This window comes from Procambarus clarkii, chromosome 17, assembly GCF_040958095.1.
Source record: "Procambarus clarkii isolate CNS0578487 chromosome 17, FALCON_Pclarkii_2.0, whole genome shotgun sequence".
NCBI classification, from domain to species: Eukaryota; Metazoa; Arthropoda; class Malacostraca; order Decapoda; family Cambaridae; genus Procambarus; species Procambarus clarkii.
The window spans coordinates 39,179,362-39,205,468 of NC_091166.1; the positions used below are offsets into that span (position 1 = coordinate 39,179,362).

A 26,107-nucleotide genomic window follows, 5' to 3' on the forward strand; every position below is an offset into this window, starting at 1 on the left:
AGCCTTATAGGACACAAGGCATGATAATTATCAGGAGAAAGCGCTGAGCCTTACGACTATATGGCACTTGGACGGGGATATGAGGATAAGGATTTAGGATGAGACTGAGAACATTCAAGACAATCGACTTGAGAATGGTCCAGGACGGACCGAAACGTCGTCGTCCCTTCACTTTCTAGTGTGTTCTTGAGTTATCTTGAGTTATCTTGAGATGATTTCGGGGCTTTTTAGTGTCCCCGCGGCCCGGTCCTCGACCAGGCCTCCACCCCCAGGAAGCAGCCCGTGACAGCTGACTAACACCCAGGTACCTATTTTACTGCTAGGTAACAGGGGCATAGGGTGAAAGAAACTCTGCCCATTGTTTCTCGCCGGCGCCTGGGATCGAACCCAGGACCACAGGATCACAAGTCCAGCGTGCTGTCCGCTCGGCCGACCGGCTCCCTGTGTGGTCTGGTCAACATACTTTAGCCACGTTATTGTGACTCATCGCCTGCACATTAATGCTGCCCAACCACTTGGACGGTCGTGGACTGAACCCCAGACTGCAAGAAGTGAAGCCGTTGCTCTACCGTCCAGTCAATGTGGTTGGACTTTATAGAGAACAGTATCAAAGGCACACATAAATCACAATAGCGTGATGCATCAAATGAACAAATCCACAAGGGCCGTGACGAGGGTTCGAACCTGCGTCCGAGAGCATCCCAGACGCTGCCTTAATCGACTGAGCTACGACATGGTGAAAGAATTGCAACCGGTTTGGGTCCCTGGTTTGTGTCTTGGAGAGACTGCAGGATCCGTTGGTAAATCAGGATGATTTCCCGGTTGCAATTCATTTACCATGTCGTAGCTCAGTCGATTAAGGCAGCGTCTGGGATCCTCTTGAACGTAGGTTCGAACCCTCGTCACGGCCCTTGTGGATTTGTTCATTATCAAAGAGTTTGTGGCAGTCAAGGAAGATGTAGGAATTGTAGTGTGAAAGAGCACTCTGCTCCCCCCCCCCCCACCTTCACAAACACACATTCCCCCATCCCATAAGAGTGGGGGGAAAGTGCCTGTTTGTCCCATCAAATAATTTCCCCCCCGCCATGCATTACTTTTCCCTGTGTCATATTTTACTCCCAGCCAGACTTAAAGGTTTTTTTATACCCTATCACGAGATAGTTTCCCAAACAAAAACACATTTTTCCCCAACCGTTTATTATTCTGCCCCAAGAGTCGTATTTTTATCCTTAACTATAAAGTTCTGTCTAAAACTTTACTCAATATTGACTATTCCTGCAACACTGCAGACCAACCCAAAATATTAAACGTTATTACATATTACATATCCCCTGTTACCTAGCAGTAAAATAGGTACCTGGGTGTTAGTCAGCTGTCACGGGCTGCTTCCTGGGGGTGGAGGCCTGGTCGAGGACCGGGCCGCGGGGACACTAAAAAGCCCCGAAATCATCTCAAGATATGGCAATATTTTCCAACGACGAAGTTTTGCCAGTTTCTGATATTTTGGACAATTAATAATGCATCAGAAATTTTTGACTGATAATCCTCACAGCGGAATTATATTGAAACTGACTGCCATTTGCATCAACTTTGTGGTAAATACGGTGAAATGTTACGAGGGAATTAATAGGCTTATATTATATCACCAACTGGCAACGCTTCCCCTTCAGAGTTGCTTAATAAGCTTTTTGGAATATTATTTTATTGTCAGTGCTTTAGGAAATACAGCCATGATGATGATAATGATAGTGAAGATAATGACGGTGATGGTAGTATGGTGAAGAATGGTGGTAGTGGTGTAGTATGGTGGTGGTGTAGGATGGTGGTGGTGAAGAATGGTGGTGGTGAAGAATGATGATGGTGAAGGCTGGTGATGGTGGTAGTGGTGAAGGCTGGTGATGGTGGTAGTGGTGAAGGCTGGTAATGGTGGTAGTGGTGAAGGCTGGTAATGGTGGTAGTGGTGAAGGATGGTGGTGGTGATAATAGTGACCCAAAGACGGTGTAGAGGGGTGTGTGTGGGGGGGGGAAGGGGATGTGTTACACCACTATCACCCCTAACCCCCCTCCCCCTCACTATCCATATGACCCATGATAATGAAGTCATTGTTAGCATGGGGGAAGGGGGGGAGGGGTAGGGGGAGGGTGGAGGTGGTAGGCCTAATGTAATTATGGGAGGGGGAGGGGATCACTATTTGGTTACACAGGCCCGAGTCTGTGAACATAATGGGCTGCTATGATGTCTGTCTGTCTGTTAGACGGTAACTGTTCAACGGTGATTGTGCTGAGGGGGGGAGGGAGGGGAGGGGGTGTAGTTTTGGTGGTATGGGTAGTGGTGATTGTGGTTGGTGTAGTGGTAGTGATGTTGGTGGTGGTGCCGCCAGGTCCACCACACACACACACACACACACACACACACACACACACACACACACACACACACACACACACACACACACACACACACACACACACACACACACACACACACACACACACACACACACACACACACACACAGAGGGGAATAATTGTACAAACACGTTTGTGTGTTTGTCATGCATATTACGCACTAGTCGACCACCAGAAATTTATGGATACCTATTATAATGTTATTGAGGGGGGGGGGAGGGGGAGGGGGGGGGGGAGAGAGAGAGAGAGAGAGAGAGAGAGAGAGAGAGAGAGAGAGAGAGAGAGAGAGAGAGAGAGAGAGAGAGAGAGAGAGAGAGAGAGAGAGAGAGAGAGAGAGAGAGACGCACATATCCAACTGTCTCAGAGGCAGTTGAATATATGTACTTGAAAAGTACATATAAAAGAGGCAATAATTTTGATGATACAGATGAGGCATGAAGAATTACAGCACTGGAGAGGGAGCTGAACGGTGAAGAGGGGAGAGGAAGAGGGGAAGAAGAGGACGTGAAGATAGGGAAAACAAGAATGGGAATGAAAGGGGAAACTGAGAGAGAAGAGAGAACTGTAAAAGAGACTTGCCATAGAGGCAACAGATCAATAATAAGAATGATAAAGTCTGTGGTTGGGGGGTGGAGTTGAGGGTTGGGGGAGGAGAGGGGGGAAGGGAGGGGGAGGGGGCTGGGGAGGGGGAGACGGGTGTATAATAGACCATGTAATACTGGTATTTATTCCCACTCTTGGCCTTGTGATGGTGGAGGGGGTGGTGGGGGGGTTGAGTAATGATGGAGATGGAGGGGAGGGCAGAGGAGATGGTGGAGGGGGGGGGGGACGAGCTGATCGTGGTAGTGGTCACGTGGTGGGGAGGAAAGGTGGAGGGTTATACCTGGAGTATACCTGGAGAATGTTTCGTGAGTTCTTCTACAAGTCGGCTTGGAGCCAGGCTCGACTTGTGATAACTTGGTCCACCAGGCTGTTGCTTGGCGCGGCCCGCAGGCCCACATATCCACCACAGCCCGGTTGGTCCGGCACTTCTTGCAAGAAATTATGTAATTGGTTCCTGAAGATAACCACCTTTGTTCCGGCAATAGTTCTAATGCTTGCTGGGAGGGTGTTGAACAGCCGTGGACCTCTGGTGTTCAGTGTTCTCTGATTGTGTCTATGGCACCTCTCCTCCTTACTGGCTCTACCAGTCTGCACTGGTATACCAGTGCAGACTGGTATACCAGTCTGCACTTCCTTCCGTATCTCTCGCTCCAGTATGTTGTTATTCTACTGTGCAAATTAGGGACCTGGCCCTCCAGGATCTTCCATGTATATGTTGTTTGATACCTCTCTCGTCTCCTCTCCAGAGAGTACATCTTGAGAGCTTTGAGACGGTCCCAGTAATACAGGTAGTTCATGGTGTGTATGCGTGCCGTATATGTCCTCAGGACCTGCAGGTCGGTGTTCAATCCCCGACCATCCAAGTGGTTGGACATGATTCCTCTCCTCCTTTCTATCGTAAATCCTTATCCCCTTATTCCTTCCAAGTGCTATAGTCGGAATGACTTAATGTTTTCACCTGATAATAACCTTACCTTCAGCAATATCTCATTTGCTCTCTTCACTAAATGTCGAGTCCTCAGACATCATAACTCCCATATCTAATACATGTTTTTTTTACTTCCACGAGTAGGCCTAACTGTGCCCCATGCCTTGTGTTGTGTTTAACTTCATCTCTACCTTACCTAAGTACCTGGAACTTACCTTTGCCCACTTGCTGGGGTCGCTATTACAACCAGTTAACCCCCCGCTACAGTCACACAGGAACTATTACAGTCAAGAAGGACCCATTACAGTTACAGGCGTTACAGTCACGCAGGACTGGGTTAATTGGGGGGAAGTGGGGGGGGGGTGTTAGGGGGGGGATAGGGGGAAGGAGGAGGGGTGGAAAACCTAACCAGGACAATAACGAGGTCTGGTATACCATTGTGACCCCTTGAATGACCTCGTGTTATGTTAATGGTGTTTGACCCCCACCCCCCACCCCCATTCTTTATGCTGATGTCCGCCCACACCGCCCTCTACCACCATTATCCACCACCACCCTTACCCGCCCCCATTACCAGCCCCATACTATCCACCGATGTTGACCACTGGTAGCCACCACCATCCTCATCCACCACCACCCACCACTACCACCATTGTCAACAACCACCTACCACAATTATCAACCACCATGTAAAACAATTATCAACCACAATCTACCACCATAAATCAACCACAATCTACCACAATTATCAACCACCATCTACCACAATTATCAACCACCATCTACCACAATTATCAACCACCATCTACCACAATTATCAACCACCATCTACCACAATTATCAACCACCATCTACCACAATTATCAACCACAATCTACCACAACAAATCAACCACCATCTACCACAATTATCAACCACCATCTACCACAATTATCAACCACCACCAACCACAATTATCAACCACCATATAAAACAATTATCAACCACCATTTACCACAATTATAGACCCCCCATCTACCATAATTATCAACCACCATCTACCACCATTAACCACAATTATCAACCACCATCTACCACAATTATCAACCACCATCTACCACCATTATCAACCACCACTCACACCATATTCACACCTCCAATTCGAGCAACACAGAACAAAATCTTTAGTCAAATTCCGAGAGCAGCAATTTCAGTTTCGGAAGCTGCCCCCTCGCTGTGCGCATGCGCCAGCACCAACAACCTGCTTGTTCTGTTTTGTACTCATTTGGCGACGTCGGAGCCGGTAACAGTTAGTGGCGGCGGGGGAGTCCTCACTAACGATCACTATCTCCAACGATTCGCGCTAACTGCCGTCCGGGATATTGTTGAAGCAACCAGTGAACAGAATCCCGACAACAGCCCTCGTTAACGGGGCCTGGGGCCGAGAGCTAACACCCAATTTCGTGTAGTTTGCCGGGTGAGGGAAGGGGGTGGGGGAGTGGTCATCCTCATCCTGGGATGGTCATCCTTATCCTGGGATACTGGGATGGCCATCCTTATCCTGGGATGGCCATCCTTATCCTGGGATGCTGGGATGGCCATCCTTATCCTGGGATACTGGGATGGCCGCCCCCCCCCCCCCGCCTCCTCAGATTGGTATCAATCATCCCCCATCTTGGGATGACTATCCTCACTCATCCTGGGATGCTGAGATGACCATCCTCATTAATGGGATGCTGGGATGTCCAATCTCATTTTGGGACACTTAAATGATGAGGATGAAGGGAGGATGTTGGTGATGGTGAAGGGAGGATGTTGGTGATGGTGAAGGGAGGATGTTGGTGATGGTGAAGGGAGGATGTTGGTGATGGTGAAGGGAGGATTTTGGTAATGGTGAAGGGAGGATGCTGGTGATGGTGAAGGGAGGATGCTGGTAGTGGCGGTGAAGGAGAGGATGTTGGTGATGGTGAAGGGAGGATGCTGGTAGTGGCGGTGAAGGAGAGGATGTTGGTGATGGTGAAGGGAGGATGCTGGTAGTGGCGGTGAAGGAGAGGATGTTGGTGATGGTGAAGGGAGGATGCTGGTAGTGGCGGTGAAGGAGAGGATGTTGGTGATGGTGAAGGGAGGATGTTGGTGATGGTGAAGGGAGGATGTTGGTGATGGTGAAGGGAGGATGCTGGTAGTGGCGGTGAAGGAGAGGATGTTGGTGATGGTGAAGGGAGGATGCTGGTAGTGGCGGTGAAGGAGAGGATGTTGGTGATGGTGAAGGGAGGATGCTGGTAGTGGCGGTGAAGAGGGTGATGATGGTGATGGTGAAGGGAGGATGCTGGTAGTGGCGGTGAAGAGGGTGATGATGGTGATGGTGAAGGGAGGATGCTGGTAGCGGCGGTGAAGAGGGTGATGATGGTGATGGTGAAGGGAGGATGCTGGTAGTGGCGGTGAAGAGGGTGATGATGGTGATGGTGAAGGGAGGATGCTGGTAGTGGCGGTGAAGGAGAGGATGTTGGTGATGGTGAAGGGAGGATGCTGGTAGTGGCGGTGAAGGAGAGGATGTTGGTGATGGTGAAGGGAGGATGCTGGTAGTGGCGGTGAAGAGGGTGATGATGGTGATGGTGAAGGGAGGATGCTGGTAGTGGCGGTGAAGAGGGTGATGATGGTGATGGTGAAGGGAGGATGCTGGTAGTGGCGGTGAAGAGGGTGATGATGGTCTGCAGGAAAGTCAACATTATGTAAATAAGGTAAGGAAATGGACTGTGGGTGGGGAGAAAAGGGGGGAAGGGGGTCCTAGGGAGGGTTCACAGGGGTCCTAGGGAGGGTTCACAGGGGTCCTAGAGAGCGTTCACAGGGGTCCTAGGGAGGGTTCACAGGGGTCCTAGAGAGAGGGTTGAAGGGGCACACTGGAGCTGGGGAGTGAAAGGGTACGAGAGTTGGTTAGAAGAGGTACTAGCGATGGGTGAAAGGGGAACTGGAGAGGTGTCCAACGGGGGGTACCAGACGAGCATGAAAGAGGTCCTAGAGGAGGGTATAATAAAGAGGTACTAAAGGGGTTGAAAGGGGGTACTGAAGAGGTTGAATGGAGAGTAAACACTTGTCACTTGAGTTATGACACTTATGACACTCACACATGTGTTGCTGACAGCAACACTCTTCATTACCTAACATTGTCTTCCAAACACACTTTCGCATTCACAACACTCAATTTCACCCTTGTAACACACACACACACACACACACACACACACACACACACACACACACACACACACACACACACACACACACACACACACACACACACACACACAGGGTGACCAGGTTACCCAGGCGGAAGTAGACGCAAACACACTAACATGGGTAAGGAATCACCTAACAGACAGGTGTCAGAGGGTGACAGTGACGGACGAGGAGTCTGACTGGCGTAAAGGAACAAGCGGGGTGCCTCGAGGATCGGTGCTGGTACCCTATACTATTCCTCATTTATGTAAACGACTTGACTGCAGGAGTTGAGTCTTATAAGTCTATGTTTGCACATTATGCAAAACTAATGAGGAGGAATAAGACAGATCAGGATTGTAAGACACTCCAGGATGACTTGAACAGGTTGCAGAGCTGGTCCGAGAAATGGCTGCTAGAGTTCATCAACAGCAAGTGTAAGGTGATGAAAATGGGATCGGGATCAGGTGCCAGGAGACCGTAAGGCCAATACACGATGAAGGGAAACTATTTCCCTATAACGCTTAGAGAAAGAGACCTGTGAGTGCACATAACACCAAATCTAACTCCAGAGGCTACATATATAAATAGAATAACGTCAGCCGCGTACTCTACTCTGACAAAAGTCAGCACATCATTCAGAAACATAAATAAGGAGGCTTTTAGATCACTGTATACCGCCCATGTGAGGCCAGTCCTATAGTACGCCGACCCATCCTGGAGCCCCTTATCTAAAAAACAAAAACAAAACTCTAAGAAAACTCGAAAAGGTGCAGAAGTTAGCAACAAGACTCGTCCCAGAGCTGCGAGGGATGAGGTACGGAGAGAGACTGAAGGAACTAAACCTGACCACGTTAGAAAGGAGGGAGAGGGGGACATGATACAGACATATAAAATACTTAGAGGGATTAACAGGGTGGAACAAAGGAAATGTTTACAATGAAAGTGGAATGACCTAAAGGAGCAGGTTGTAGAGGCAACCTCCATTCATAACTTTAAAAGCAAGTATGATAAGGAAATAGGTTAGGAGTTAGGAGCATTAGACAACCAATGGCTAGAAATGTGGGATCCAAGAGCCAGAGCTCGATCCTGCAGGCACAAATAGGTGAGTAAATATAGGTAACCACACACACACACAAACAAGAAGACATACCCTGCGGTATGTCTCTCTGTCTCTCTCTCTCTCTCTCTCTCTCTCTCTCTCTCTCTCTCTCTCTCTCTCTCTCCCATTATCTCAAATAACACTCCACTCACTGCTCTCATGATAGAAATTTTTCGACAATTTAGCATACATCAATGCATAATGTTTTACTATTTGCCAAGACAATTTTATTTTGACTTATATTTTTTAGAATGATTTTAAAGAGCCAGCCAGAACTGGACTCCCAGTGGGTCTCCTATGGTACTGTGCCTCACTGTACTTGTTTGACTGCTGCCAATTCCAACCCGACCATGTTGGTTACGCTCCCCAGAGCAATTGCAGTGAGGAAACTGTATGAGGGTAGCCCCAATACCTGGTTGATGGGGTTCTGAGAGTTCTTCTACTCCCCCAAGCCCGGCCCGAGGTCAGGCTCGACTTGTGAGAGTTTGGCCTCGTCTGGCCTCTTACCTCGAAGACACATACATTCTAATATGTAGATATAGATAAATACTCATTACATAGAGGAAACTTACCACAACTCTGAGGCTCTCTGGTATTACGGGCTCCATAACACTTACCTGTATAGACAAAAAACGTACATTGTAAGTATATATATATATTCATTATATACATGAATACACTAGTTACACATTTAATCAACTGAACATATAATATGATGAATAACAGGTGAATAACTGGTAAGAACATGAATAACAGGTTAATAACAAGTGAGTAATTGCATGAACAATAGATAAATAACACGTGAGAAATGGTCATGAACAATAGGTGAATAACACCCATTAACAATGGGAGAATAACCCGTGAATAATAGGCATGAACCTCAGGTGAATAACCGCGAATAGCACGCTAATAACACGCATGAACAACACATGAATAACAGACATTAACAGCGGGTGAATAACACGTATTGAACAACAGATGAATAACAGACATTAACAGCGGGTGAATAACACGTATTGAACAACAGATGAATAACAGACATTAACAGCGGGTGAATAACACGCATTGAACAACAGATGAATAACAGACATTAACGTAGGTCTATCACCAGTGCTTGTCTCAACTTCAATTACATTGTGATCCGAGTAACAGGTATTTGTAATCATCATGTTCCAGATTAATTCATCGTTATTTGTGAAAATAAGGTCTAGTGTGTTATCTTTTTGGGTCTACTATTTGCTGGATAACCGCTAATCTGTGGCACATCCATAATAGGTCAGTTGTGTGTGTGTGTGTTCATTTAGGCTACGTCCAAGTGTTCTCGCGAATAGGTGAGATAACAGACATTAACCTACGTTAATGTCTGTTATTCATCTGTTGTTTAATACGTGTTATTCACCCGCTGTTAATGTCTGTTATTCATCTGTTGTTCAATACGTGTTATTCACCCGCTGTTAATGTCTGTTATTCATCTGTTGTTCATGCGTGTTATTCACCCGCTGTTAATGTCTGTTATTCATCTGTTGTTCATGCGTGTTATTCACCCGCTGTTAATGTCTGCTATTCATCTGTTGTTCAATACGTGTTATTCACCCGCTGTTAATGTCTGTTATTCATCTGTTGTTCAATGCGTGTTATTCACCCGCTGTTAATGTCTGTTATTCATCTGTTGTTCATGCGTGTTATTCACCCGCTGTTAATGTCTGCTATTCATCTGTTGTTCAATACGTGTTATTCACCCGCTGTTAATGTCTGTTATTCATCTGTTGTTCAATACGTGTTATTCACCCGCTGTTAATGTCTGTTATTCATCTGTTGTTCATGCGTGTTACGAACGGGTGAACAAGCGGGATGAACAAGGGGCGGGGAACAGTTCCACGGGTGAGGGAGGGAACTGATAAAACACACAATTCGTTAAAGCCCCATTCACTTTCATTTATAGAGGCACGTCGTCTCCTGCCATTTATCAGTCTTATCTCTGCCTCCCCTATTTATTGTCCTTCTCCCTTCTGTCCACCCTATGTCGAGTTATTACCCCCTTTGTTTTGCTTCTTTCTCAATGTATAGAGTTCGCAAATATATTACGGATATATTATGATGATGGTGGTGATGGTGGTGATGGTGTGTGATGGTGGTGGTGGTGATGGGTGATAGTGATGGGTGGTGGCGATGACAGTGGTTGAAAAAGTGATGGTGCAAAATTTCCCCGTCTCATTCCCCCCCCCCCCCCTTCCCACACCCCCCCTCCCCCCCACAAAATCCAAGAAGCTGTTGGACCAAATCACCTCGTAACTGGCCTCCATATCTCATAAGAAACCAGCTAAATTCTATTAATACTAACTACACACCTTGAACAAGCTGTTCAAGGTCTGTCGGAGTTAAGAGTCACATAATGAAGAGAGGCATCAGGTGACAGAAAACATGCCCAACCGTTTCTGTCCAGCCCGGAGATTGAATCCAGGATTTTCGGTTGCGGGAGGAGGACGTAGACTACTGTGCTACAGAACCCGAACATGTCTGGTACAATACAAACTCCTGACCACAACAGGCAACTCAGTCAACCAAATTTTACAATAATCATGTTTACATCGTTAGCCAGAACCTCGACGTGTTCTAATGGGTTATAATGACCTAAGTCTTATTATCAAATAAATAGATCTTTTACACCTATACAGCTGTCTACCCTGATCTTAGCTGTCTGTGAAGATCTCTTGACATCCCGAATTGTGACCGATATGTTTTAAATCCAGTGTCCCAGACGTTATCGAAATCTTTCGATAACGTCCAGGTAACGTCTTTATATTGCTCGTTGCTTCGTCAAGGCACTAACAACCATCTCATAGTTCAGGGTAATTAGTGGCTGTATGGGGCTCCTCTTTGGCTTATTGTCTTGTCAACTATTTTCCCATGCTTCCTCCAACGGGAAAATTTTGCCTGTAATTTGCCATGTGAGTTGGGGAGATTTCCCGACTTAGAGATTAACATGATCAAGATTAACATGATTAACATGATCATGATTAACATGAGATTAACATGATCATGGTATTCTTTGTGTAGGTGGAGCCAGAGATACATGCAGTATTCGTGTATGGCTTGCCCCCCTGGTGGGGCTGAGGGGAGGCGACGTGAGGGGAAGGAACGAGGGGCAGGACGAGGGGTGAAGAGGAGGTAAGGGGTGGTCGTAGGAAGGGGAGATTAACAACCCTATTAAGTCAAGTAACCAGTGATGGTATCAGCTCAAAGTGGCTGCGTATTGGACACTGGGATGAAGGGTGAGATATTAGGGATAACAGATGAGGGATATGGAAAAGAGTAAGGGGGAGTATAAGGGGAGAATAAGGGGCAGTGCGGTTAGAGGTAAGGGGGTGGCGAGGAGGAGGATATAGGGAAAAGCTGAGTAAGATTGCTAGAGGGAGAGGAGAGCTGAGAGAGTCGGGAGTAGTAGTGAGATATGACAGGTGAGGAAGGAAAGGTGAGGGGAGTGGAGAGGGAGTTATGAGGAGAGAGATGTTAAGATTGAGGAGGAGGAAGATGACGGGTGGACGCTCACGCCCGTATTGTCTATAATACTTAGCATCTTCCCCTGCAGCATCTAGTCCTCCCCTCATCTTTCCCTGCAGCATCCAGTCCTCCCCTCATCTTTCCCTGCAGCATCCAGTCCTCCCCTCATCTTTCCCTGCAGCATCTAGTCCTCCCCTCATCTTTCCCTGCAGCATCTAGTCCTCCTCTCATCTTTCCCTGCAGCATCCAGTCCTCCCCTCATCTTTCCCTGCAGCATCCAGTCCTCTCCTCATCTTTCCCTACAGCATACAGTCCTCCCCTCATCTTCCCCTGCAGCATCCAGTCCTCCCCTCATCCTCCCCTGCCAACACTGGTGCGCATGCGTGCCTGTATTCATCTAAGAGACCGCATGACTGAGACCAAGTCAGGGCCCCAGCCCAGCGGTCAGCCGTCCATGCAATAACTTCCTGAACTTCGCTCCGTTAGTTTAGTAAACTGAGGATAGATGACGTTCCTTCGATCCATCCCACTACCGTCGTATCAGGGAATAGTTTATATATAAATGATCATGTATATGCCCCCCCCCCCAGAAAAGCGTGACATCACCAGTGGAGTCCCATAGGGCTCTGTACTCGGACTTATTCTGTTTCTGATATACGTAAATGATCTTCCAGAAAGTATAGACTCATTCCTCTCAATGTTTGCTGACGACGCCAAAATTATGAGAAGGATTAAGACAGAGGAGGACAGCTTGAGGCTTCAAGAAGACCTGGACAAACTGTAGGAATGGTCGGACAAATGGTTGTTAGAGTTTAATACAAGTAAATGTAATGTAATGAAGATAGGTGTAGGAAGCAGGACACCAGATACAATGTATCATTTGGGAGATGAAATTCTTAAGGAATCTGAGAGTGATAAGCACCTGGGGGTTGATATCACGCCAGACCTGTCCCCTGAAGTCCACATCAAGAAGATATCATCAACGGCATATGCAAGGTTGGCCAACATAAGAACTGTTTTTAGAAAATTGTTTTAGGAATCCTGCAGAACTTGTATACCAAATGTCAGACCAATTCTGGAGTATGCAGCTCCAGCATGCAGTTCGTATCTCGTCATGCATAAGACTAAATTGGAGAAGGTTCAGAGGTATGCCACCAGACTAGTACCCGAGCTGAAGGGTATGACCTACGAGGAGAGACTACAGAAACTAAACCTCACCGCGCTGGAAGACAGAAGAGCTAGAAGAGACATGATCCCCACATACAAGATTCCCAGAGGAATTGATTGGGTAGATAAAGGAAATAAAGTGTCCAAATGAGCAATAGAGACATTAGAAAGAATTGTTTTCGCGTTGGAATAGTTAACAGATGGAATGCATTAGGCAGTGATGTGGTGGAGGCTGACTCCATACATAGTTTCAAATATAGATAAGATTATCTAAGAAATGTTGATTATCCTGAGATAATAGGCTCAGGAATCTGTCCACCGGTTGATTGACAATTGAGTCTTAATATAATAAGATCAAAGAGTCGAAGCACAACACCGCAAGCACAGCTAGGTGAGTACAACTAAGTGAATACACACTTACACCCACACACACAGATAAAGACAGTCTATTTAACACAAGGGGAACACGCACAAGGGGACACAGGTGGAAACTGAGTGCCCAAATGAGCCACAGAGATATTAGAAAGAACTTTTTTAGTGTCAGAGTGGTTGACAAATGGAATGCACTAGGAAGTGATGTGGTGGAGGCTGACTCCATACACAGTTTCAAGTGTAGATATGACAGAGCCCGATAGGCTCATGAATCTGTACACCTGTTGATTGACGGTTGAGAGGCGGGACCAAAGAGCCAGAGCTCAACCCCCGCAAACACAACTAGGTGAGTACAACTAGGTGAGTACACACACACACACACACACACACACACACCCCACACACACACACACACCCCACACACACACACACACACACACACACACACACACACACACACACACACACACACACACACACACACACACACACACACACACACACACACCCCACCCACCCCACCCACCCCACACACACACACACACCCCACCCACCCCACACACACACACACACACACACACACACACACACACACACACACACACACACACACACACACACACACACACACACACACACACACACACTCGACAATAGAGAGGTGCGCCGTGAGAGAAGTGGTGTGTGGCAGGGCGCCACAGGCCCAGCAACATTTTCATTACCAGGATTGACTATGCATTAGCGATATTGCTTTCCGACTCTGTGAAACACCTTAAGACAATTACATCGCTTTTTACGAGGCGACGTCATTTGCTCGAGGACCTAGAGGGATGGGGGGGGGGAGGGGGGAGGGGGGGAGGCTGATGAGCCCTTGCTGGTTTGGGGTTCCCCACTCCCCCACTCCCCTCCCCCTCCCCCCCCTCCTCCGACTGCTGTGGTACCCTTTCATATTCCTTTTATTGTTTAACTTCCTCAAAGTTGTTCCCTCCTCAGATTCAAGTCGATCATCCCACTCAAGCTAAAGTTGTCCTCCCACTCAAGCTAAAGTTGTCCTCCCACTCAAGCTAAAGTTGTCCTCCCACTCAAGCTAAAGTTGTCCTCCCACTCAAGCTAAAGTTGTCCTCCCACTCAAGCTAAAGTTGTCATCCCACTCAAGCTAAAGTTGTCATCCCACTCAAGCTAAAGTTGTCCCCCCACTCAAGCTAAAGTTGTCCTCCCACTCAAGCTAAAGTTGTCCTCCCACTCAAGCTAAAGTTGTCCTCCCACTCAAGCTAAAGTTGTCCTCCCACTCAAGCTAAAGTTGTCCTCCCACTCAAGCTAAAGTTGTCATCCCACTCAAGCTAAAGTTGTCATCCCACTCAAGCTAAAGTTGTCCTCCCACTCAAGCTAAAGTTGTCCCCCCACTCAAGCTAAAGTTGTCCCCCCACTCAAGCTAAAAGTTGTACTCCTACTCAAGCTAAAGTTGTCCCGCCACTCAAGCTAAAGTTGTTCTCCCACTCAAGCTAAAGTTGTCCTCCCACTCAAGCTAAAGTTGTCCCCCACTCAAGCTAAAGTTGTCCTCCCACTCAAGCTAAAGTTGTTCCCCCACACTTAAGCTAAAGTTGTCCCCCCACTCAAGCTAAAGTTGTCTCCTCACTCAAGCTAAAGTTGTCCCCCACTCAAGCTAAAGTTGTCCTCCCACTCAAGCTAAAGTTGTTCCCCCACACTTAAGCTAAAGTTGTCCCCCCACTCAAGCTAAAGTTGTCCCCCCACTCAAGCTAAAGTTGTCCCCCCACTCAAGCTAAAGTTGTCCCCCCATTCAAGCTAAAGTTGTCCTCCCACTCAAGCTAAAGTTGTCTCCTCACTCAAGCTAAAGTTGTCCCCCACTCAAGCTAAAGTTGTCCTCCCACTTAAGCTAAAGTTGTCCTTCCACTCAAGCTAAACTTGTCCTCCCATTCAAGCTAAAGTTGTCCTCCCACTCAAGCTAAAGTTGTCCTCCCACTCAAGCTAAAGTTGTCCCCTCACTCAAGCTAAAGTTGTCCTCCCACTCAAGCTAAAGTTGTCCCCCCACTCAAGCTAAAGTTGTCCTTCCACTCAAGCTAAAGTTGTCCTCCCACTCAAGCTAAAGTTGCCCCCCCCCACTCAAGCTAAAGTTGTCCTCCCACTCAAGCTAAAGTTGTCCCCCATTCAAGCTAAAGTTGTCCCCCCACTCAAGCTAAAGTTGTCCCCCCACTCAAGCTAAAAGTTGTACTCCTACTCAAGCTAAAGTTGTCCCGCCACTCAAGCTAAAGTTGTTCTCCCACTCAAGCTAAAGTTGTCCTCCCACTCAAGCTAAAGTTGTCCCCCACTCAAGCTAAAGTTGTCCTCCCACTCAAGCTAAAGTTGTTCCCCCACACTTAAGCTAAAGTTGTCCCCCCACTCAAGCTAAAGTTGTCCCCCCACTCAAGCTAAAGTTGTCCCCCCACTCAAGCTAAAGTTGTCCCCCCATTCAAGCTAAAGTTATCCTCCCACTCAAGCTAAAGTTGTCTCCTCACTCAAGCTAAAGTTGTCCCCCACTCAAGCTAAAGTTGTCCTCCCACTTAAGCTAAAGTTGTCCTCCCACTCAAGCTAAAGTTGTCCCCCATTAAGTTGCAGCTGTTGATACGGTGACACTGTGCATGGGGCCGCGTGGGACGACCCATCCTGGAAGGCCGGAGCCACACACACTCAGCCATGTTTACAACATGAAAAATCCTAATCTTGAACCAGAATTTATCAACCAATTACGAAACCTGTACATCCTTTAGCAGTCGTGTCGGCTTTGTTTACATATATTCAACAGTTGAAGAGTTTGGAAGAGTCAGTTGAAGAGTTTGTTTACATCAACAGTTGAAGAGTGTGGAAGCCTCAGAACTCAAGGTTATTATAAACAACCACTTCGAGGGTCATAAACTGTTTAGCAAATGTAATCAATGCCGGCCTGACTGATAAGCAGGTTAAGTGAACGCGTAAAGACTTGGTGAATCGTGGCGAGTAACCCACTAAGAGGGACACCACGCACCAAGCTGTCACTCAAGGCGTATCACCAATTAAGCTCGAATAAAGGAAACAACTTTTTTTTACTGTAGAATTGTGTATTCTTATGAGTCGTGACCTAGTGTCCCCCCTCCCCCCCCCCCTTACACCCCCCACACCCACACACACACACACCCTCACACACCCACACACCCACACCCACACACACACACACACACACACACACACACACAAACACCCCCACGTACACCCCCACACACACACACACCCTCACACACCCAAACACCCCCACGTACACCCCCCACACACACACACCCCCACAACCCCCACACACCCCCACACACACCCCCACAACCCCCACACAACCCACCCAAAAAAACAAGTATCAACTACCAAAACTTTTGAAAGGTTTGACTGACAAATCCGAACTTTTGAAATTGAGATGGACGGGTATCGTGGTATTGATTGACAGCTTGATTGACAATTTCTCAACAGCCGGCCCTGTGGGGACCCATCCTCACCACATAGAAATATCCGGTGGCTTTACAATATATGATTCTTTGGATTCGAAATAAATTCTTAGCGAAGGGATCAGCGGAGGTAACGAGGCCTCTCGCTAGTACAAGCGCCCGTTCTCGCTATCTTCCCCAACGTCAAGAACCTGTCGTACTAAAGTGCCCTTATCCTAACCTACCAGACGTCCCACTAACAGAAAACGGGACACTGTGTCAATTCCGCGAGCCGCTATCATTATCTAGTACAACAGTTTATGGCATTGGTGTACGTCAGAATGTGACGTTAGGTAAATTATACGTCAGAATGTGACGTTAGGTAAATTATACGTCAGAATGTGACGTTAGGTAAATTATACGTCAGAATGTGACGTTAGGTAAAGTGTACGTCAGAATGTGACGTTAGGTAAATTATACGTCAGAATGTGACGTTAGGTAAATTATACGTCAGAATGTGACGTTAGGTAAATTATACGTCAGAATGTGACGTTAGGTAAAGTGTACGTCAGAATGTGACGTTAGGTAAATTATACGTCAGAATGTGACGTTAGGTAAATTATACGTCAGAATGTGACGTTAGGTAAATTATACGTCAGAATGTGACGTTAGGTAAAGTGTACGTCAGAATGAGACGTCACACTTTAACCTACAGGAGTCAATACTCATTAGTCCCATGAAGCGTCAACATTGCGGTGGTTTTAATTTAACCTAAACCATCGTAATTTTCACGTTAGGGTTGATAGAGCGAAAATGTAGTGCGTTCAATAGGAACACAGTAAAGCCAAGATAACCTAGAGAGAGAGAGAGAGAGAGAGAGAGAGAGAGAGAGAGAGAGAGAGAGAGAGAGAGAGAGAGAGAGAGAGAGAGAGAGAGAGAGAGAGAGAGAGAGGGAGAGAGGGAGAGAGAGAGAGAGAGAGAGAGAGAGAGAGAGAGAGAGAGAGAGAGAGGGAGAGAGGGAGAGAGAGAGAGAGAGAGAGAGAGAGAGAGAGAGAGAGAGAGAGAGAGAGAGAGAGAGAGAGAGAGAGAGAGAGAGAGAGAGAGAGAGAGAGGGAGAGAGAGAGAGAGGGAGAGAGAGAGAGAGAGAGAGAGAGAGAGAGAGAGAGAGAGAGAGAGAGAGAGAGAGAGAGAGAGAGAGAGAGAGAGAGAGAGAGAGAGAGAGAGAGAGAGAGAGAGGGGAGAGAGGGAGGTGGGGGGGGGGGGAGAATGTAAATCGCCATAGTTGTCGTACTCTACACAACGCCAAATTGAAGTAGCCGTAAAATTTCAATTTGGCGGCGTGGAACCACCTCTTGTTCGCGGGCGAGGAGACTTTCCACAACCCCTGTGTCTACCTCTGGTCGTCCGGGGTCGTCGCCCCCCTCCCTACCCCCCCTCATGCTCACGGTATACTCACGGTGTTACCTCATGGAGGGAATACTCATGGAGGTAAGAGACCTGAGTGGAAGGCTTTGGTTAGTTTACCTTGGGCCTTAGTTATCCTTGGATAGTTTACCTTGAGCCTTAGTTATCCTTGGATAGTTTACCTTGAGCCTTAGTTATCCTTGGATAGTTTACCTTGAGCCTTAGTTATCCTTGGATAGTTTACCTTGAGCCTTAGTTATCCTTGGATAGTTTACCTTGGGCCTTAGTTATCCTTGGATAGTTTACCTTGGGCCTTAGTTATCCTTGGATAGTTTACCTTGGGCCTTAGTTATCCTTGGATAGTTTACCTTGACCCTTAACAAGTGAGGAATAAGAGAGTGTTCACAAGAAAGAGAACAAGAGAGGAAGAAGAACACGAACATGAAGAACAAAGACAATATAGACAAAATAATAAAAAAAAACAGAAAACAATTTAAAGACAACAAAACGAAGAACTGAAGTAAAGAAATACGGTCGAGAAACATTAAGAAAATAACGAGCAAAAAGGATGAGGAAAACAATACGCCAATAAATAAAGAGATGCAAGAACAGAAGGAGACAGCCAGCAAGACAATAAACAAGAGACAAACTACGAGACAATGACAAGAGAGAGAAACAAGGTGTAAACAAAGATGCTGGGAGGGATGGAGGGGTCGCGTGGGAGTGAGGGGAGGGAGAGGGGGGTACGAGAGGGAAGGGAGAGAGGGGAGGGGGTACGTGAGGGGAGAGAGGGGAAGAGGGGGTACGTGATGGGAGGGAGAGGGAGGCTAGCCAGGCAGAGCAGAAGCCGTACCGAGGCAAGTTTTATGTGCAATTTGGGACTAGGGAGTCGGGCGTTTTAAATTCGGCCCACAAGGAAACCATTTCCCCTCTTGGCACATTGTTCCTGGCTCGGAATGGTTGGGAGACCTTTCTTGTCGTGGTGTCGCTGAAGGCTGCGAGGCTTGACTTTCATAGGCGCCCTGTGCTCCTGCCGCCGTGGCGCCCACACCTTGCTCTAACTGACGGTGATTCGCCAGGGAATCCTGCCATGCTTCGCCCCCTTGTCATAAATAATGTGATTCACGACAGCGTGGAGTAAGCATGGCAGGTTAGGAAATGGAGTCTTGTGGGAGATAGGTTAGTATAGGTGTTTATTTAATATGTATTTCTCGATCATCTGTGTTTATGATCATTGGAATTGTTGTTGTTGTTAAACATTTGCTATTTGGAACAAAAAGTTCCAAGTAGCACGGGCTATGGTGAGCCCGTAGTGGACTTTTTTCTTATCTCATTGGAAACATTATCGACAACGCCCAGTGGCTACTGATGCTGCACCCAACTCAAAGGGTTCCAGGCCATTTCATCCGTCAGGACCAGCTTCAACGTGTACAGCCAAAACGACTGGAATTCACAATCAGAATCAACACAAAATTCAAGGAAACATGAGCACATTCCAGGACCCGAGGAGCACATTCCAGGACCCGAGGAGCCAATCCATCCACCAGGTCCAACACGGAGTCCCACGGCCATAAATACCAAAGTCGAGGCCAGGACGAGGGAGATAATTTACGACACAAAACTTCCTTCACATCGTGGAGGAGGTGAACAATTCCTGCCCAAGACAGGAGCACAGCTCACATCCCCTGGTGTCCGTCCCTCCGACCTCCGCCCAGCTCCCAGAAGAGCCATTCCGCTGCGCGCGAATGAGGGGTTACTTTTCATTACTTTTTATTGCAAGGCGGAGACAAATTGAATCCTTTTATTGCACATGCTATTGCAAAGATCAAACCCGGTGCAGATTGCACCACCAGTAGTGTTTCTACACGAACAGAACGACTTGCAGGGCAGGAGGAGAGAGAGAGGCTGACCTCCACTACCAACATCGGCTCCTCGCATTCCTTATCAATAAGATTAAAATAACTCTTTAAAACTGCTGTTTTGTATTTAACCGCCAGGGTCATTGTCGCCCCTGTTGCTTCTCCACACGCGCCAGTGCACACACACGTCAGTAGTTTCAAAGCGTTATATGACAAAGAGTACTGGAAAGACGGGACACCACGAGCGTAGCTCTCATCCTGTAACTACACTTAGGTAATTACACTTAGGTAATTACTCATAAATACAGAAATATACATAAACATGAAACCATAGCAAATTCTCATGGGAAGAGACAACATAGATAAAGGAAGATTACTCGAAATGGCCGGCACATGAACAACGGAACACAAGTGGAAACAGGACATAAGAGACACATTGATAATAGAAAGAATTGTTTCTGCATCAGAATTGTGAATGTTTTGAATGCATTAGGCAGTGATGTGGTGGAGGCACATACACAGTTTCAAATGTTGATAGGATAGAGCCCAGCAGGCTCACGAATCTGTACACCGGTTGACTGACAGTTGAGAGGCGGGACCAAAGAGCCAGAGCTCAACCCCTGCAAGCACCATTAGGTGAGTACACACACACACACACACACACACACACACACACACACACACACACACACACACACACATATTGGTATTACAAAAAAACATATTTGAACATAAATACTCCAGACACTGTAATGGCAAGACGGTCAGAGGACGGTGTCGCCTTAATCCAGGCCAGGCTGACTTAAGATCACACGGACAGCGCACGCATCTTCTGCTAAATAAAGACGCTGGAAAGGTAGTAAAGACAAAGACGTTTCCTCACGTCTTCATCAGTTACAGCCCCGCTCCTGTGCCGGGCAAGTCCACTATGGGATCACCATAGCCCGTGCTACTTGCAATTTTTTTGTTCCCAGTAGCTGAATCTAAAACAACAACAAACGGTAGTAAGGCATTAAGGCCACTGTTCACAGACACGACGGTCGAAGACAAGTCTTTATTAGATTCTATCCACTAAAGGCTCGTCCCGAACTGGTCGGCAGATCCTGTTACTTTATTATCATCGTAAATGATGACAGTTTCTGGGGAAGTTTATAAGAATAAATGGATGAAGAGAGTTAAGGATGGAAGCAAAGTGCAACATAGCGAACTGATTAAACAACAGAAATAAAAAATAAAAAATGATAAACCACGCATTTGTAACCAGACAGATCAACACGGTAGACTGACATCCTCCGACAGCTATATAGACAAGGATAAACACAGCTATATAAAGATATTGCAGCTTTCATCTGCAACAAACGTATCTAGACAATTGCCATGTGCAGCGGGCAAGGAATAAGCAAGAGAACCAATCTATCAAGAAGCAGATAATTGCTATATACAAACACCACCTCTTGGGATAGTCTCATATTAATGTAATTCCTGAAGTAGATCTACGATGAAGGTAGGACTAACGGTGGGTGAGTGGAGAGAGAGAGAGAGCTACAAGAACGAAAACCAAACAATTTTCTCACAAATCTTCGTCTTAAACCCTCCGGTTATCCTTCAAATAAACGAACACATCGGAAACACACACACTCACACACACACACATACATAAAGGACAAGAAAACAGGCTAAATTTCACACGATCATCGACGCCTAAACTTGCGCGGGAAAGACATTATGTAGTGGAAACATCGCTAAGAAGGAAGAAAAATTGGCGGGCTTTTTTCCCGCGCGCGCCATGGCTGGGGTGATCGCGCCAGCCGTGCCGATGGCTCTCCTTGAGGCTGCCCGGCAATTACTTTACTTGTTTCATCTCCCTATTGTAATTTCTTCTGACTCCCAAACATATTGTAAATAAAACAGTCATGTCGACCTGAAGGCTTTTTTTTATAATTCATAAGACTTGGTAAACTAGATACAAACGATGAATTTGTGTAGATGGTGAGGCATGAGGTTATCGTCGGTGATGTGTGGTTATCGTAAAAGGTGTTAGTGCGTGTGTGTTTGTGCGACTGTGTATTACACAGATCACAAACGTATACATCGTTTACGATGTATACGTACGTATACGTATGTACGTTTACGATACGTACGTAAGTTTCGTATGTATACATACGAAAGCCTATCTATCTTGATAACTCTCTTGATAACTCAAGATAGATCGATTATATATTTATACAGATTTATGTGTACAAGATCATAAACGTCGATCTTTGTAAGCGAAAATAACTTCCGAATCCCAAATAACTTAACAAAACAATTGCATAAGAACAGAGGAAAGTGCAGAGAGCCTCTTGACCCATCCGAGGAAGCTCTTGTTTATATCCAGCCCCAACCCGTTCTCGCACTTGCTTATAGTCAATACTGGCTTATTTAATAAGTGCATATGTGACATACTAATTGATTGTGAATATTTTAGTTTACCTTGAAAAGCTTCATAGAAAACATCGACCTCACCTGACCTTTTTAGTATGTTAAGATAAGCATCTTATTGCTTCGTAATTACAATTATTACTTAACCTATAACGTTGATAGATTAAGTAATAATTGTAAATAAGAAGTCAACTGCAAGGCTCCATCCACAAGTTCACGCAAATGTTACCATCCAACTAATCAATCGACACGTGAAAACGAATGACATAAATTCCAAACATTAATTACCAGGAGAGAGTGGTATCTCTTGGAAGAGATACGAGGACCTGGATCCAGGGATAGGACGGAGGGGGAAAGAAAGGCTTTCAGCCCCTTGGACCGCCGGGGATCGAACGCCGACCTGCAAGAAGAACAGTCGCTGTCCGAGTGGTTGGGTATAGGAATAAAGGGGAAAGAGATGCAGAGGGACGAAAGAGTTTTTTTTTTCCTCCAAAGAGACGTTGGCGCATCTCTTAAGAGGAAAAAACAAGTAATAAAAGCTAAGGTTCATATTTTACACTCTACCAACACCGGCCAGCCAGTGCCAAACTCCACCTCACTTTCACTTCCTGCAAATAAAACTTTTTACTTGTATTGAGCAACGATAAAGTAAATAAACACGGATAATAAAACTACCAGGAGTTACTGGCAACTCTATAACGCACCAGACCTATATATATATATTTCACATTTGATAATAAAGTAATCGTTATTATTAATGATTACTTTAATCTTGCCTATCTTTGGGGGTTATCTTAACGTGGTTCAGAGGATCAATATCCTGGTGATCTGCTCAACCAGGCTGTTAGATTCCGCTGTTCGCAGTCTGGCGAATGATTTGGCTGATCAGGTATCGTTTCTCAATGATTGATTCATAAAACATTCAAAGGAATACAAATACTGAACGAATTGTTTATATATTGGCGGTGAACGGTTGGCCTCCAGTCCTCATCAATCATCAAAGAAAACGGAATTTACCCGGCCATTCTGTACTCTCGGGAAAGCAAAGAAACTTTCATTCATCATCTAAATCGAAGAAACAGAGATGCGAGTCGCTGGTGTAAGATAAGATACGTGTCTCTATGACTCAATGGAAAATGGAAACAAATATAATTTTAAAAGAAGAAGAAAGGCGAGTAGCAAATTTATACGGAAGCCAAAGGAAACAAAAATGGAGACCGTGCAATGCGCCTCAACTGACCAGAAGCCTAATCCAGCTGGAGAAGCCAACTGATCCTCAAGCCTAAGCCAGCTGGAGAAGCCAAGAAGCCTAAGCCAACTGGAGAAGCCAACTGACCAGAAGCCTAAACCAGCTGGAGAAGCCAACTGACCAGAAGCCTAAGCCAGCTGGAGAAGCCAACTGACCAGAAGCCTAAGCCAGCTGGAGAAGCCAACTGACCAGAAGCCTAAACCAGCTAGAGAAGCCAACTGACCACAAGCCTAAGCCAGCTGGAGAAGCCAACTGACCAGAAGCCTAAGCCAGCAGGAGAAGCCAACTAACCAGAAGCCTAAACCAGCTGGAGAAGCCAACTAACCAGAAGCCTAAGCCAGCTGGAGAAGCCAACTGACCACAAGCCTAAGCCAGCTGGAGAAGCCAACTGACCAGAAGCCTAAACCAGCTAGAGAAGCCAACTGACCACAAGCCTAAGCCAGCTGGAGAAGCCAACTGACCAGAAGCCTAAGCCAGCTGGAGAAGCCAACTAACCACAAGCCTAAGCCAGGGGGAGAAGCCACGCTGGAAGACAAGAGAGCTGGCAGCATGGCTGACTGGAAGAGGCAGGGGCTGGAAAGTGGTCTGATAAAGGATTGGTATCATCAGGGAGGTAAAACTCACACCATTACCCATAAATCAACAGCCTGCAGCGACCACACAGCACAAAGTTAACTCATAAATAAGCACACCTCCATCAAGAATAAAGCGGCAGGGAAAGTTTCGAGGCCGGGGGCGGGGGAGGACTGAGAGGTGGGGGGGAATATAAGGTAATTTGCTCCCCACTCGACAAGTTTTAATTGTTATCTATACTCTCCTACACCTCGGCCCCTCGGCCTTAACGATGGGTGATGATGATGATGATGCTGATGGTGACAGCAACTCCAAGATTGATGAATTTCTCCACCAAGACGTCTTTCCCCAACACAAGACATCTTTCCCCAACCCAAGACATCTTTCCCCAACACAAGACATCTTTACCCAACGCAAGACATCTTTCCCCAACACAAGACATCTTTCCCCAACCCAAGACATCTTTCCCCAACACAAGACACCTTTCCCCAACCCAAGACATCTTTCCACAACCCAAGACATCTTTCCCCAACCCAAGACATCTTTCCCCAACACAAGACATCTTTCCCCAACACAAGACATCTTTCCCCAACACAAGACATCTTTCCCCAACACAAGACATCTTTCCCCAACACAAGACATCTTTCCCCAACCCAAGACATCTTTCCCCAACCCAAGACATCTTTCCCCAACACAAGACACCTTTCCCCAACCCAAGACATCTTTCCACAACCCAAGACATCTTTCCCCAACCCAAGACATCTTTCCACAACCCAAGACATCTTTCCACAACCCAAGACATCTTTCCCCAACCCAAGACATCTTTCCCCAACCCAAGACATCTTCCCCCAACCCAAGACATCTTTCCCCAACCCAAGACATCTTTCCCCAACCCAAGACATCTTTCCCCAACCCAAGACATCTTTCCCCAACCCAAGACATCTTTCCCCAACCCAAGACACCTTTCCCCAGCGGCGCCAATCGTTGCCAAAGGTGTAAAGTGTGGCGGCCCTGATAAAGCAGCATCTCCGACCTCTTCACTAACTACAGAACCACCATTACCACTCTTACTAACGACATCGTTATATCTCCCGTATTTAATTACCATTTCTCAATCTCGTTTCCCCGTTTCATTAAGAGTAATTATCAACCACTTTTTCACACCAGAGGTCATTACTCAGGATGAGTGGCTATGGCTCTCCGTACTTGAGGGCAGATTAGCGCTTGAGTGTGAGTGGTAGAGCACGCTACACCTGCCCGAGCTTGAGGGGTAGACTAGCGATTAAGTGTTTGGTAGATAGGTAGCTTAGTGCTTGAAGGTTTAAGCGTATAGAGCGCTTGAAGGGTGGGTAGAATACCAGTAATTTTGGACAAACTGAAGATCGAGGGATTTGTATCAGAAACAGTTGGGCATCATTAAGTGTTAGAGACAGGGTCTGTGGGGTAGACTAAACGGTGAGGATATATTCTTAGACGGTAGATGCTTATTTGAGAAGTTTCAGCCCCGCTTCTGTGCTAGGTAAGTCCATCACGGGCTCACCTTAGCCCGTGCTACTTGGAACTTTTAGTTTCCAGTAGCTGATTCTTAAACAACATGCTTATTTGAGAGGTATTTGAAGGACAGGTGAGTAGTTGTAGGGAAACATTTTAATGGCAGATGACCATTTTAAATGGTGGGTATTTGAAAGAATGGACTAACAATTAAACAGCCCCCTCTCCCTTCCCCCCCCTTGTTAAATGACGCCTCCCTCTACTCTTAAACAACCCTCCCTCACTTAAAGCACCTCCCTTTATAACACCCCCCCATTCCCATTTCCAAGACTAGTAGCAATTTAGTCATTTATACTCCCTAAGTCTAACGCGAATTTGGTGAGGATTCATTTG

General features: G+C 46.4%; 3 protein-coding genes across 3 annotated transcripts; 2 read left to right on the forward strand and 1 right to left on the reverse strand.

Moving 5' to 3' along the window:
- Positions 1 to 5,670: 5,670 nt before the first annotated feature.
- Positions 5,671 to 6,645, reverse strand: LOC138365662 (uncharacterized). The gene has a single exon (XM_069326152.1). It carries the CDS (start codon positions 6,643 to 6,645, stop codon positions 5,671 to 5,673), a length of 975 nt encoding a protein of 324 aa, XP_069182253.1.
- A 223-nt stretch (positions 6,646 to 6,868) lies between these two features.
- Positions 6,869 to 13,053, forward strand: LOC138365663 (uncharacterized). Its single transcript, XM_069326153.1, has 4 exons — positions 6,869 to 6,941; positions 7,420 to 7,612; positions 8,485 to 8,614; positions 12,772 to 13,053. Exons 1-4 carry the CDS (start codon positions 6,869 to 6,871, stop codon positions 13,051 to 13,053), a joined length of 678 nt encoding a protein of 225 aa, XP_069182254.1.
- Positions 13,054 to 24,494: 11,441 nt separating this feature from the next.
- Positions 24,495 to 25,238, forward strand: LOC123750925 (uncharacterized). The gene has a single exon (XM_045733021.1). It carries the CDS (start codon positions 24,495 to 24,497, stop codon positions 25,236 to 25,238), a length of 744 nt encoding a protein of 247 aa, XP_045588977.1.
- Positions 25,239 to 26,107: the final 869 nt, after the last annotated feature.